The sequence below is a fragment of the Gavialis gangeticus genome, unplaced genomic scaffold (assembly GCF_001723915.1).
Source record: "Gavialis gangeticus isolate Ggan-Ray unplaced genomic scaffold, GavGan_comp1, whole genome shotgun sequence".
Classification (NCBI taxonomy): Eukaryota; Metazoa; Chordata; order Crocodylia; family Gavialidae; genus Gavialis; species Gavialis gangeticus.
In genome coordinates this window covers 19,377,799-19,388,620 of record NW_017728997.1, presented here as the reverse complement: position 1 = coordinate 19,388,620, position 10,822 = coordinate 19,377,799, and the positions used below count along the sequence as shown (strand labels likewise).

At 54.9% G+C, this 10,822-nt stretch overlaps 1 protein-coding gene across 1 annotated transcript in view; it reads left to right on the top strand.

The window, feature by feature from the left end:
* Nucleotides 1–10,822, top strand: part of MTMR14 (myotubularin related protein 14) — a gene marked incomplete at its 3' end in the record, with an annotated part of 56,630 nt that overhangs the window by 5,645 nt on the left and 40,163 nt on the right. The window contains exons 2-5 of the mRNA XM_019504598.1: nucleotides 6,998–7,106; nucleotides 8,234–8,309; nucleotides 8,758–8,818; nucleotides 10,058–10,180. Of these exons, the coding sequence (XP_019360143.1) occupies nucleotides 7,053–7,106; nucleotides 8,234–8,309; nucleotides 8,758–8,818; nucleotides 10,058–10,180 (314 nt within the window). The remainder of the gene's footprint in view (nucleotides 1–6,997; nucleotides 7,107–8,233; nucleotides 8,310–8,757; nucleotides 8,819–10,057; nucleotides 10,181–10,822) is intronic.

Genomic DNA, 10,822 nt, shown 5'->3' with positions numbered 1-10,822 from the left:
TGCGTGACCGCAGCACTGGTGGTTTCCCAAGCGTGTGATTTGCATCTCGTGTTGCTATGTCTCGTCATCTCTGGGGTCTCCCTGTGTCTTGGAAGGGGCTCTTGGCACCCACAGGGAGGCTGCACTGCTGCTTTTGAGCCAACTGTGTCACCTGTCTGGTGCTAAGTTCCTTTCGCTGCTTGCTGTTAGATTGTCTCTGCAGCTCGGGTGTCTCTGTGCCAGGGTCAGGACTGCTTCCCTTTGCTTTCCTATGCTCTGGGATTTGTCTGCCTCTTTGCCCTTCTAAAGTAGTTGTTCCTTCAAGCTCTCTCAAATGTCCTGCGAGAGAGGAGATAAGCGAGACGTCTCTGGGGGGTGAAGATGGCAGGGAATGTTGCAGACTGGCTTCACACTCGCAGAAGCTAAGGATAGACTAGAGTCCAGAAAGGCAGAGCCACAGCGCTTCACTTGTAGGGCTGAACATGGTTATTTACATGCTGCTTTTTTCAGTCTTTCTTGGGGGTGAAGTAACAGGCAAGGCCAGGAAGAGGCATGGGGAGGAGTGCAGAACAACGTGCTGAGCTGCGGCGTTCCACTGCCTAGTAGTAAGAAATGTGCTGTTCTAGCACTGACTTGAGCTGACAGAAAAGCGTTGGGTCTGTCTGGGGGGAGCTCAAGTGCATGCTTCCCCCACTGTGCTGAGGCAGGGTCAGGCAGACCCAGCCAGGCTTGCAGTGAAGAGGATTCCACATCCTACTCTTTGCTTCACCACCTCATAGAGACTTACGTGGTCAGTCCTGCCTTCTGCTCAGTATTGAGGGCCCTGAGCATGACAGCTGTGAGGGTGTGAGCAAATCGCTCCCACGGGTGTGTTCTTGCAGTTGCTGACATCCCAAGTTCCCTCTTAGTGTTTCTGCTCCCTTGCCTCATGATGGGAAGCTGCTGCATAAATAGGCAGCTCCAACTTTTGTAACTGTTCATAACTGAAGACTTGTTCTGAAAAAGAAGTTGCTGCTAACACTTATTGAATTTGGGGGTTTGTGAATGCCGGCTGATGAGCCATAGATGCACAAACAATGCCATTTGTTGGCTCAGAGTAGCCTGGGCTGCGCTTCTCTGAAGCATGAATCTTTCTACTGCCCAGCCAGTTGCACGTGTGTTCACAGCAGTGCTTCTGTGTGAGGCCACTTGGAGCTTGGAAACAACTGTCCTGAAGTTTGGAGGCTTTAAAAACCCTCTGTGGCCTGTCCAAGCACTCTGCCACAGCTGAAGGAGTGAGCACGTGGAGGGAGAATGGTTTGGGAAGTGGCCTTGTGTGGCAGAAGCAAGAGCGCTCGGGAAGAGTTAAGAGCGTTGGCTGAATGATTTGCTAGCTAGGCTGAAAGTCAGTTCCCTGTCTGAAAACAGTATGTTTCCTTGTTAATCCAGGAATCCACCCAGCCTTTTGGTTCTCCCCCTGCCCCCCCATCATGACTTGCACGTGGCACCTCAGTCTGATAAGCAGCTAAATCTCAGGGTTGGGAGGGACCTCAGAGGGGGTCTCATCACAGACGTAGGAAGCACTAGTCCTTACCATCCTGGACAGCATCCCTCCAATGAAGAAGGTTCCTCAGCATCCCTGGACAGCTCCTTCTGTTGTTCTGCTGCTCTGGCAGTTTGGAAGTTTCTGTGACACTCGATATAAATCTCTTCTGCTGCAGTCTGCCTCTGTGGCCTGCAGCTGACACCCCTGCTCTTCTTACCACTGTGTTTGCTCTTTGGTAACCGAGGGAGATCTAGCTCACAATGCCTTCCCACAGGTGCTGCAGTTGGGCATTGGTTGAGGAGTGCTGAGAAGAGCTTGATCCTGCAGGACTGGAAGCCAAGTCGGGTAGGGAAGTTTTCAATGCATACTGAAGCCTGGGAATAACTCGGTGAACTTCAGTGGAGCTGCTTGGATGCTGCTATTTCTGGACATGTTTGGATCCTTTCCTCAACCTTCATGCAGGAAGACTTCCTGGTTGGACTTTGTCTCCGAGTATTACTGTAGTGTTTTCTCTGAGGTCTTCTAAAGAATGCACCTCTGTGCTTGTAACAAGAGGCGCAGCCTTCTAGACTGCTGTACTTGCCTTATTCCCCACCATGGTGGTGGTGTGTTCCTTGTGTTGTACTCCATCATCTCCATGTATGCAACCACGGTGTGTGTTTAAGACCCCACACGGAATCTGGGCACTTGACAGTTTACAAGCTTGTAAAACAGCAGCCTTGCCAGAGTGTCGGGCCACTGGCTTATGTTGTCTAAGTTAAATGTCCTAGTTCGCATAACTTCTGCTTTCAAAAGGCCTTTAGCTGGGTCTCTTTTAAAAGCAGCTCCTTTTAGGGAACGTAAACAGTCGTGGAAGGAGGCAAAGTGCTGACTGGGGCAGAAACACAGATGGGGGAACAGGATGGGCACAAAAGGCCAACTTGCATCCTGTAAAGGCTTGTTGATGGCGCCTCAAAGTTCTGCAGCTGGCTCCAGCCACCGCTTTGCCAGGTCATGTAGAAATCTGAGGCCCTCAGCAGGTGAGTGTTCCCTCAAGCATGTCAAGTCATGCGCAGTAGGATACAGCATCTGAACTGCACGTGCAGCTTCCTGGGCTCTAAGTTAACTCTGCCAGCCCAGGAAAGGCTCTGACCTGGGTGGTACAGAGCCAATGTGTCCTTGACCGGTGCACAGCTGCCCCAGCAGAAATCAAGCCAGAACTCCCCCACCTGGGTTCTGGTGCGTACAGATCGGGGAGGAACAGAGTGTCGCAACCCTTGTAGTCAGGAGCTGGTTTCATCTGGCATGCTGTGCAGGAATGGCCACTCCACTTCCATTAGTGTTGGTGAGGGGAAGGAAGCTATTGGTGATCAGCCAGCTGGAAAATTCCCCTGAAGTAAGTGAGGAGGCCACAGTTGCTTGCCTTGTGGAGGTGGGGGGAGGACAAGTAGAGAACAAACCATAGGAGACCTTGCACTTCTAAAGGGTGTTGAGCGGCAGGAGGGTGGGAGCTTCTGTTGCCTTCGTCTCAAGCATACAAACAGGTACTGACAACTGCCAGGGGGCAAATTAAAGGTGCATAAGAAGGGTGCACTTGTACAGTCGGCCTCCCCTGCTCGAGTAGGAAGGAGATGTGTAAAAACCACACTGACAGGAGGATGTGGAGTAGGTGCATCTGTTGCCGCCAGCTGTTGTGTTCTAAAATTACAGCTGTCAAAAGGACAGCACTGGTCATGTAACATTTGCTGCATGCTTCTCAAGTCAGTGCGGTGATCCAACCACTGTCCTGTGCGTGCAAGCTAGTTGGCTTGAGGTGGTGAAGAACACTATTTTGCAAAGCAGTCCGACTGAGTTGTGATGATCCAGGTTGGGTTCAAATGGTGAAGAATTACAGCTGACTTCCCAGGGCTTCAGGTGCTACTTTCCTACCACTAAGCAGCTTGCTCAAAAACAGCAGAACGTTGCTGGATGACAAAGGCACTGGCAAAAGCAGCTGCCGGGCTGAGATGAGTTGGTTCTTGAGCAGATGAGCTACAGCAGGTGTAGTCTGGTTATGAGTAGCTCACCGGTGCCTGCAGCCAGGATGGAGGGTGTTTCTTGTCCTTCACCCTCCAGCTTCTTGCATCTGGGAAGCTCCCAGCAGTCCTTGGCATTGCTCATGCTGATCAAATGGCAGCAGTGGAGAGGAGCCCTGTTGTGGCTTACCCTACTGCAGGTTCCTCTGTACTGGTCTGGGGCCCCTCCACCACTCCCCACCTGGAGGCCAGAAGTGTTGGCTTTGCTGTGCTGTGTGGGTCTCTCTGCCCCAGCACCTGCTGTAGGGAGGCCTGTGGGGTGCTCCTGAGTTTCCTGTGAGAGTCAGAAACAGGGAACCCTGAAAGCACCCCAGAATGTAAACCTTAGATCCAAGAAATATAGCACTAAGGTACAGGCTGCCTCTTGTGGGGGAGCAGCCAGCCTACCCTTGGAGGAAGGTGGCCTGGGTGCAGGGGGTGTGGGGTTAGTTGGTACATCACTAAGCGTGTAATGAAGGGAGTTTGCCGCTGCTGTCTTCCTCTGCCTGTGCACGTGCAGCACAGTACGGAGCATCTCTGGGTGAATTGGTTGGGCCAAGGCTGAAGGACCCCATGTCCTGTCTGCTCCATGCAGCCCAGTGCAGCTGGGCTCAGGTCCCAGGCACAGTTCCAGGCCAAGGCTGGCTCAGGGTAGGGATGGGGTGCTGGTGGGCTCCCGTGGTCTTCCTCTGCCTGAGCTCTTCTTCACTTGGGAAGATACAATGAGCACAGCAGACAACCCAGCAGGCTCTGACTGTCCCCTAGAAAGGAATTCATTAGTGTGCCTCCTCCCCAGGCCTGGGCTTGCAGGACAGCAGTGGGAGGGTTGAGGAGAGAGGGGTGGCTTTGGTAAGAGGTGGATGTTTAGGACAAGGGGTCCTGTGGGTGGGGTGCTCAGTAACACCCAGGCCCTGGTGTTCTAGGGTGCAAGGAGACCTGCTGCTCTGAGGGAGTGAGTCTGGAGCAGGGGTGCGATGTGCTCTGTGCCCTACTCGCTGCCATCACTACCTGTGCTGGGGGTTGCCCCTCTGCCCCAGTGTGAACCAGCAGGTGGGGAAGCTCTGCTCTGTACAGGCGGAGCTGAGGACAGATGAAACTAGTGAGCTGAGAATGAGCCCAATGGCACACTGGGGTGGAGTGGGGTGGGGGATCAAGGTCATCTGCTGCAGCCAGTGGAGCCTGCCTCCTGGGGCGTCTTCCTGCAGGTGCCGTCCCCTCCTCCCCCTGATGGCATTGGGTCACTTCACCTCGCAGAGAATCATTTCCTCGGGCTGACAGTTGTGTGCTTGTCCTTGATGGGTCCCTTGAAAGATGGTGTCCCTGTGAGCAGGTGGCTGGTTCTTTGGTCTTGTAAGGTTTTTTTGAACCTTAACCACCCTGCAGCTGTACGGTGGATGAGTTCTCCCAACTTTGGTCCGATCCTCAAAGTGCACGCGGGCTACTGATGGTGACTGAGACTGCTTTACCTCAGCTGTGCTCAGCACCTGTGTTGCTGTGAGGAAGTGGCACCGAATACTACTTTCTGTAGTCTGGGCATCCCTCCTCCTCTGGGAACAGGGAAGGGTGTGGCTGGGGGAGGCATAAACTCCTCCAGCACTCCCCATCTGGAGGCCAGAGTTGTGGACTTTGCTCCAGCACGTACTGTTGGGGCCTGTGAGGTGTCCCCTGCGCTCCCCTCTGCTGCCTGCGAGTCAGAAATGGGGAGCCCTGAAAACAGCCCGGACCTTGAGCCAAGATGTACAGAGCTGTGGTGCAGGCTGCCTGTGTGTGGGGGGGCACCTGCCTGGGCTGCGGGGAGGGAGGGGTGTGGCTGGGTGCAGGGGGTATCATGAAGTCTGCTGCCTTCCAGAAGCAGCCTGTCTTGGGAACGCAGCAGCAGAGGGCGCCCGCTGCCTGCGCCGGTTTCTGCGGCTGGCGGCTTCTGAGACTCCTGCCTTAGTGGCAGGGCAGCAGGAAGCAGCAGCAGGGGACCCCCCCCCCCCCTTTCATGCCTGTATATTAAAACCACTGCCCTGGGCATCTTTCATCCTCACTAGACCAGTTGGCACCTGGGCTTTCCCGTACTTCCTGTCCTTTATCCTGATGAACTTCCAAATCATCTTGAATCACCTGGCTATGGACAGTGGCTGGTTTTATTTAAGTCCATGCATTGTCCTTGCATTGAGCAGAGTAATCTTATTCCTTCTGCAGCAGTTCTGCATCCTTCTTCCCCGGCACCGCCAGCACTTTGAGGTTTTCCCTAAGTTTCTTCCCTCTGCTGGGGTCTCCTTGCTCTGGTCTGCGTGCTCCCAGGAAACCTCTCTGCATTCTTCCCCTCTGCGTCAGGACTGGGGTCTCAGCTTTCAAGCCATCCAGAGAAGAGCTCCCTCCCACCTCTGATGTGAACTCAGCTTGCTCTGAGACTGCACTGTCAAAACTGGTGCTGGTAGCCTGCAGGGCTGGTTTTGCAGCCTCCCTTCCTCCAGAGCTAACATCCTCAACCTTAATCTCCTCTAAGGGGATGTCAGTATCTGCCGTCTCCAGCATAACACTAGCTGCCTCTCCCTGTACAGGAGTTGTTCCTTCCTTGTCAGGGACATCAGAGACCTGAGCTCCATTTCTGTCCCCTCTCTCGCTGGCCCTGGTGGCAGCTACATGCTTCAAACGTTTCTGTGTGCAGTGATACTGTGGTTCCATCCGAACAAAGCGTGGGGCAGGGAGCAGCCTTTACCTAGCCACAGTACTGGCCTCCTTGCAAACCTATATAATAGAACCGCCTACGCGAGCACTGAGAAACGCTTCTCTTTCATTAAAAAGAAGCAGCATGCAGAAAATGCGGTACTGGAGAGCTCATTAACATGGAGTGACTGCTGCCTCCAGCCCCTCCACAACAGCAAAGCTTCCCAACCTGGGAGATGGAGAGTCAGAGTATGTGTCGCAGCCCACCCCACACAGGCAAGCTTCCCCCTCACTGCAGGGCAGCCTTGATGCACCCAGGCAAGGAGCGATGGGAGCGTGTGCACTCGTGTCTTAACCCTCGTGCCCAGGACTCTATGGAACTGGGCAGCTGAAATAGAGCTCGGCGTAAGAAGAACCTAGTCTTGAGCTCCCACCAGGCACCCAGCCCATCCTTTGTCTTCTAGCGTGTTAGCCACAGACTGGTGACCCAAGATGCTGTTGCCAGGCTCATGGAGGCCTTTCTGCCAGCTGCTGATGGGGCTCCTGCTACAAACCTGGTGTTACTGCAGTGAGCAGTGGACTCCTTTAGACTAGAAAAGACCCTGGTGTGGTGCTCTCACTTGTTGGCCTGTGCACTGTAGGAGGCCTGCACCCTTGCTGTCAGGCTTCGCACCTGGTCTGGAGGCTGATGGGCTGGGCTGTGGGTGCTAGGGTAGAGGCAAGGCGCACAGGCATCCCATTGATCTGGGCTGTGTGGATGCAAGGCCTTGTGCCCTGATCTCCCCTTCTCTCTGTCTGGCAGATTTGAGAGCACCGTACAGGTGGGCAAGCTGCAGGACCTCATCCACCGCAGCAAGATGGCCAGGTGCAGAGGCCGCTTCGTTTGCCCAGTCATCCTGTACAAAGGCAAGGTAAGGTGGCCTGAGCGTGCCTGGCTGATGTGAGGGGCATCCCTCTCCCCACTTTCTGAGCTGCCCTCATCACCTGGCAGCATTAGTTTCTGCAGGCCAGATCCTGCTCCTAGACACCAACTGAAGAGGCAGATGGGCTGCCTGGGAATAGAGGGGCACTGCAGTAGATTGCATCCACTCGCCAGCCTGGGGCAGGTGGGGTTTGTGATGGGCCCCTGCAAGCTGGCGTCTCCACTGCATTGGAGACCAATGGAAGGAAGATTATGACAACTTGAACCACGCAAGACTGTTTCTCCCTAGGGTGCCCTGGGTATTCCCCACAGGCCTGCCTACCACCCTGCCAAGCTCTGGGTTCCCCCTGGAAGAGCTGCAGGAAGGGATCACCTCCTGTAGCCCCAAACCATCTGGCAGTTTGCTCTCGTTCTCCTGTTTTGTCCCTGAAGAGAAGCTGCCCAACTAAATGAAGTGCTTTTCTGCAGCCATGCAGGAAGCAGTCTGAGGTTGCTTAGGCAGCTGAGCGGATCCCTGAGCTTGTCTTACAAGGAGGGATGCAGGCGTGTTAATCCCGATTGACTTTACAGTGAATTAGTTGAGCTGCATTAAGTGTTGGTGTGGGCACTCCTGTGGAGAATTCAAGTGGCTGTAGTTCTGTGTAGCTTAGCTCTCCTTGGCAGCCATGTGTGCCGTGGTTGCTTGTCTCACCTGGCACAAATTAATGTGGCATGGTCAGGCACCCATGCAGGCTGAGACCCTGGCCCTCCATCAGGGAGGCTGCTGTGGAGGGGTCCGGGCGGGAGCTGCTGAGACGGATATAGGGACAGTCCTTAGCCTTTGTGGCAGCAGTTTGAAGGATGAGGGTCAACCTAAACATGAACACAGCTCAGGTGCTGCTTGTTTTAGCAGGCAGTGCAGAATTGACACAGGTGAGGAGGGTGTGGGGAGCTGGAGGCCAGAACAGGGGTAGGAATTGCCCATTGGAGGTCAGGTAGGTAAACCGACTGTAGAGACTGGGTACAGAGAGGTGGCAGCTGAGATGCCTGGAGGGGACGAGGCTGGGCACGGTTCCCCATGTACAAGGGCAGCCCTTCTGAGACCTGCAAGAGGTTAACGATAATTGCTTTCTCCAGCACATCTGCAGGTCAGCAACCCTGGCAGGGTGGGGGGAGCTGTACGGCCGTACTGGATACAACTACATCTTCTCAGGTGAGTAAGGGACCCTGCGTGGTCAGCTCAGCAGGATGTCTGTCTGTGCATTGCTGTGGGCACGGGGTCTGGGCCTTGGTGGGTGGAGGGCACATCACAGGCCAGCTGTAAGTCGGCCTCAAGGCACCTTGTCCCTGGGGCGATTTTGACCTATTTGAGCATTCATCAAAGAGCAGCGTGGTGGGGTGGGGGCATCCTCTGCAGATACTCCAAGGATGTCATCTGAGGAGGGACATGGAACAAGAGCTAAATTTGCTGCCCAGGTCTGAAGATTATAATAGTCTCTGACAGGGGTGGGAGACCAAGGGTGGGTCAGACACCACTTGGGGCAGGCGGGAAGGAAGTTGCAGGCAGGGTGACAACCCTGGTGTGTGTGGGCTGCAGCATGGGGGGGGGGGCATGAGGGCATTACACAAGCTCTGCCCCTGACATTGTGCTCTCCTTGCAGGGGGCTCTGACGATGCCTGGGCTGATACCGATGACCTTTCAGAGGAAGATCCTGCGTTCAGGTGTGTGTGTGCAGCATTTGGGTAGGAAGAGAGGAACTCAGATCTGACCAGCCAGTTCAACCCTTTGTCTCCAGTCTGAGCCATAGCAATGTCTTGGGGCCACTGCAGGCCATGAGCTCCTTCTTGCTCTTAAAAACAAGCCCTTCATGATATCCCTGGTATGGTTACAAAAACCAGAACCCGCTGATGCTGACACCTGGCTGAGCCCAGTGTAACTGAAGTCTCCTGTTCCACTGTTGGGGGCAAGCAGATACCAGCTGTTAGATGGTCCTGAGCTGTACAGAGTGGGTAGGCAGTCCAGAAAGATAACGTGGACGGAAGGGATAATTCTGGATCTCCGTTCACGGAGAGGAGCACGCTGCGTGTGTGACTCCCACGATCTGAGGGGGTGGGATGGGCCAGTGAGGGGACACTTTCCTCCCTGCCCAAAGGCAGCTGCTGTGTCTGAAGGGAGGGCAATGCTGGAGTGATGTTCAGTGCATGGAGAAGCTGGTTGTGTGCTGGTTGTGCTGCATCACCCGTGGGAGATGGCAGCAGGACTGGTTGTCAGCCCAGCTACAAGCTGAGGCCTCAGTGCTGCAGTTTATTCAGGGATGTTGTGTGGCCTGTGCTACGCAGCCAGTTAGGCAGGTGGTCACGGTGTTGGGAAACTGCCAGGATTTTCTGGCACTCATTAGTCTTGTGGGCTTCCCACTTTGCAGCATGCTGGGGCTGGTACCTGCACTCTGCTCAGTGTGTGTGTGTGGAGGCGGGTGCCCTGGGCATATGCCAGGAGTGCAGGTGCTACCTTGCAGGGGGGAAGGGACTGCAGGCTGCAGCCGGTGCTTAGTTGTCCAAGAAATCCTGCTGCCTCTGGCAGTGCCAAGCCTCCAGCCCTTAGAGCACCGAGACTTCCTTCTCTTGCTTGGTTGTTCATTCTCCTGAACACGCTGTAGACAGGCTCCAAGAGCTCGCCTCAGTTTCTGCTTGGCTCCTTGCCACAAAACCAGCCCCTGTGACCCTGCTGAGCACTGGGTGAACTGCTGTAGGAAGAACAGCACCGATGTGACGTGGTGTCTTGACAGACATGCACAGACAGGGCTGTGTTGTGGGGCCACAGGGCGCCTTGACAAGCAGCCGTTCCAGGGCTGCCAGTAGAGAGAGGTCTCCACGGGTGTAGTCTGGTTCCCCGGCCCAGCCTGGGGACCAGCAGGTGTCTGCATTGACCTTGGGCTATTGCCTCTCCTGCGCTTGTTGCAGAAATGCAGACTCCCAGTTGTTTGACAAGGTTAGAGGGCACGACATCAAGCTGCTGCGGTACCTGTCGGTTCGGTACATCTGTGACCTGATGGTGGAGAACAAGAAGGTGAAGTTTGGCTTGAAGTGAGTGTAGAACCTGCGCCTGCCCTTGGGCTGTGTAGGGGGGGTGGCGGGTCTGCACCTGCTGCCCAGAGTCATGAGCCAGCCCAGGGCTCAGACCGCATTGACCTGCTTGCGGTGCTGTCTTCTCCTGGCAGGGCGCTGGAGAGGCCCCAGGAGGTATTCATCAATGCCTTAAAGCAGTGGTTCCGAAACTCGGACAGATTGTGCGCCACCAATTTAAAATGATGCAACCTTACATACCACCAGCAAATTTTTGTCATGCAAAGTAATTATAATAAATCTGTTAATGCGTGCCGCTGACAAGTTTTTGCATACCACTGGTGGTACATGTACCACAGCTTGGGAACTGGTGCCTTAAAATGTAGCCCTGGGGGCACACTGGGCTGTATATCGGGTCCATTTGGCCTTGGCCAGTGCCACTGTGAAGGCTGTGGCAGCGGGTTGAAGGTTGGCTCAGCTCCACCACCCTTCCTGCAGCCAGGATGGGTTCCCAGTTGCCCTGACTGGGGACGGAGGTTGGACACCCTGGTCCTTGCGACTGCAGGTGTAGCGACTTCCTCGGCAGGGGCCGAGTAGGTGTGAGGACCCTGACTTCAGAGGAGGGGAGCAGAGGGTTGAGGAAGGTGGGCGACTCCCTGAGAG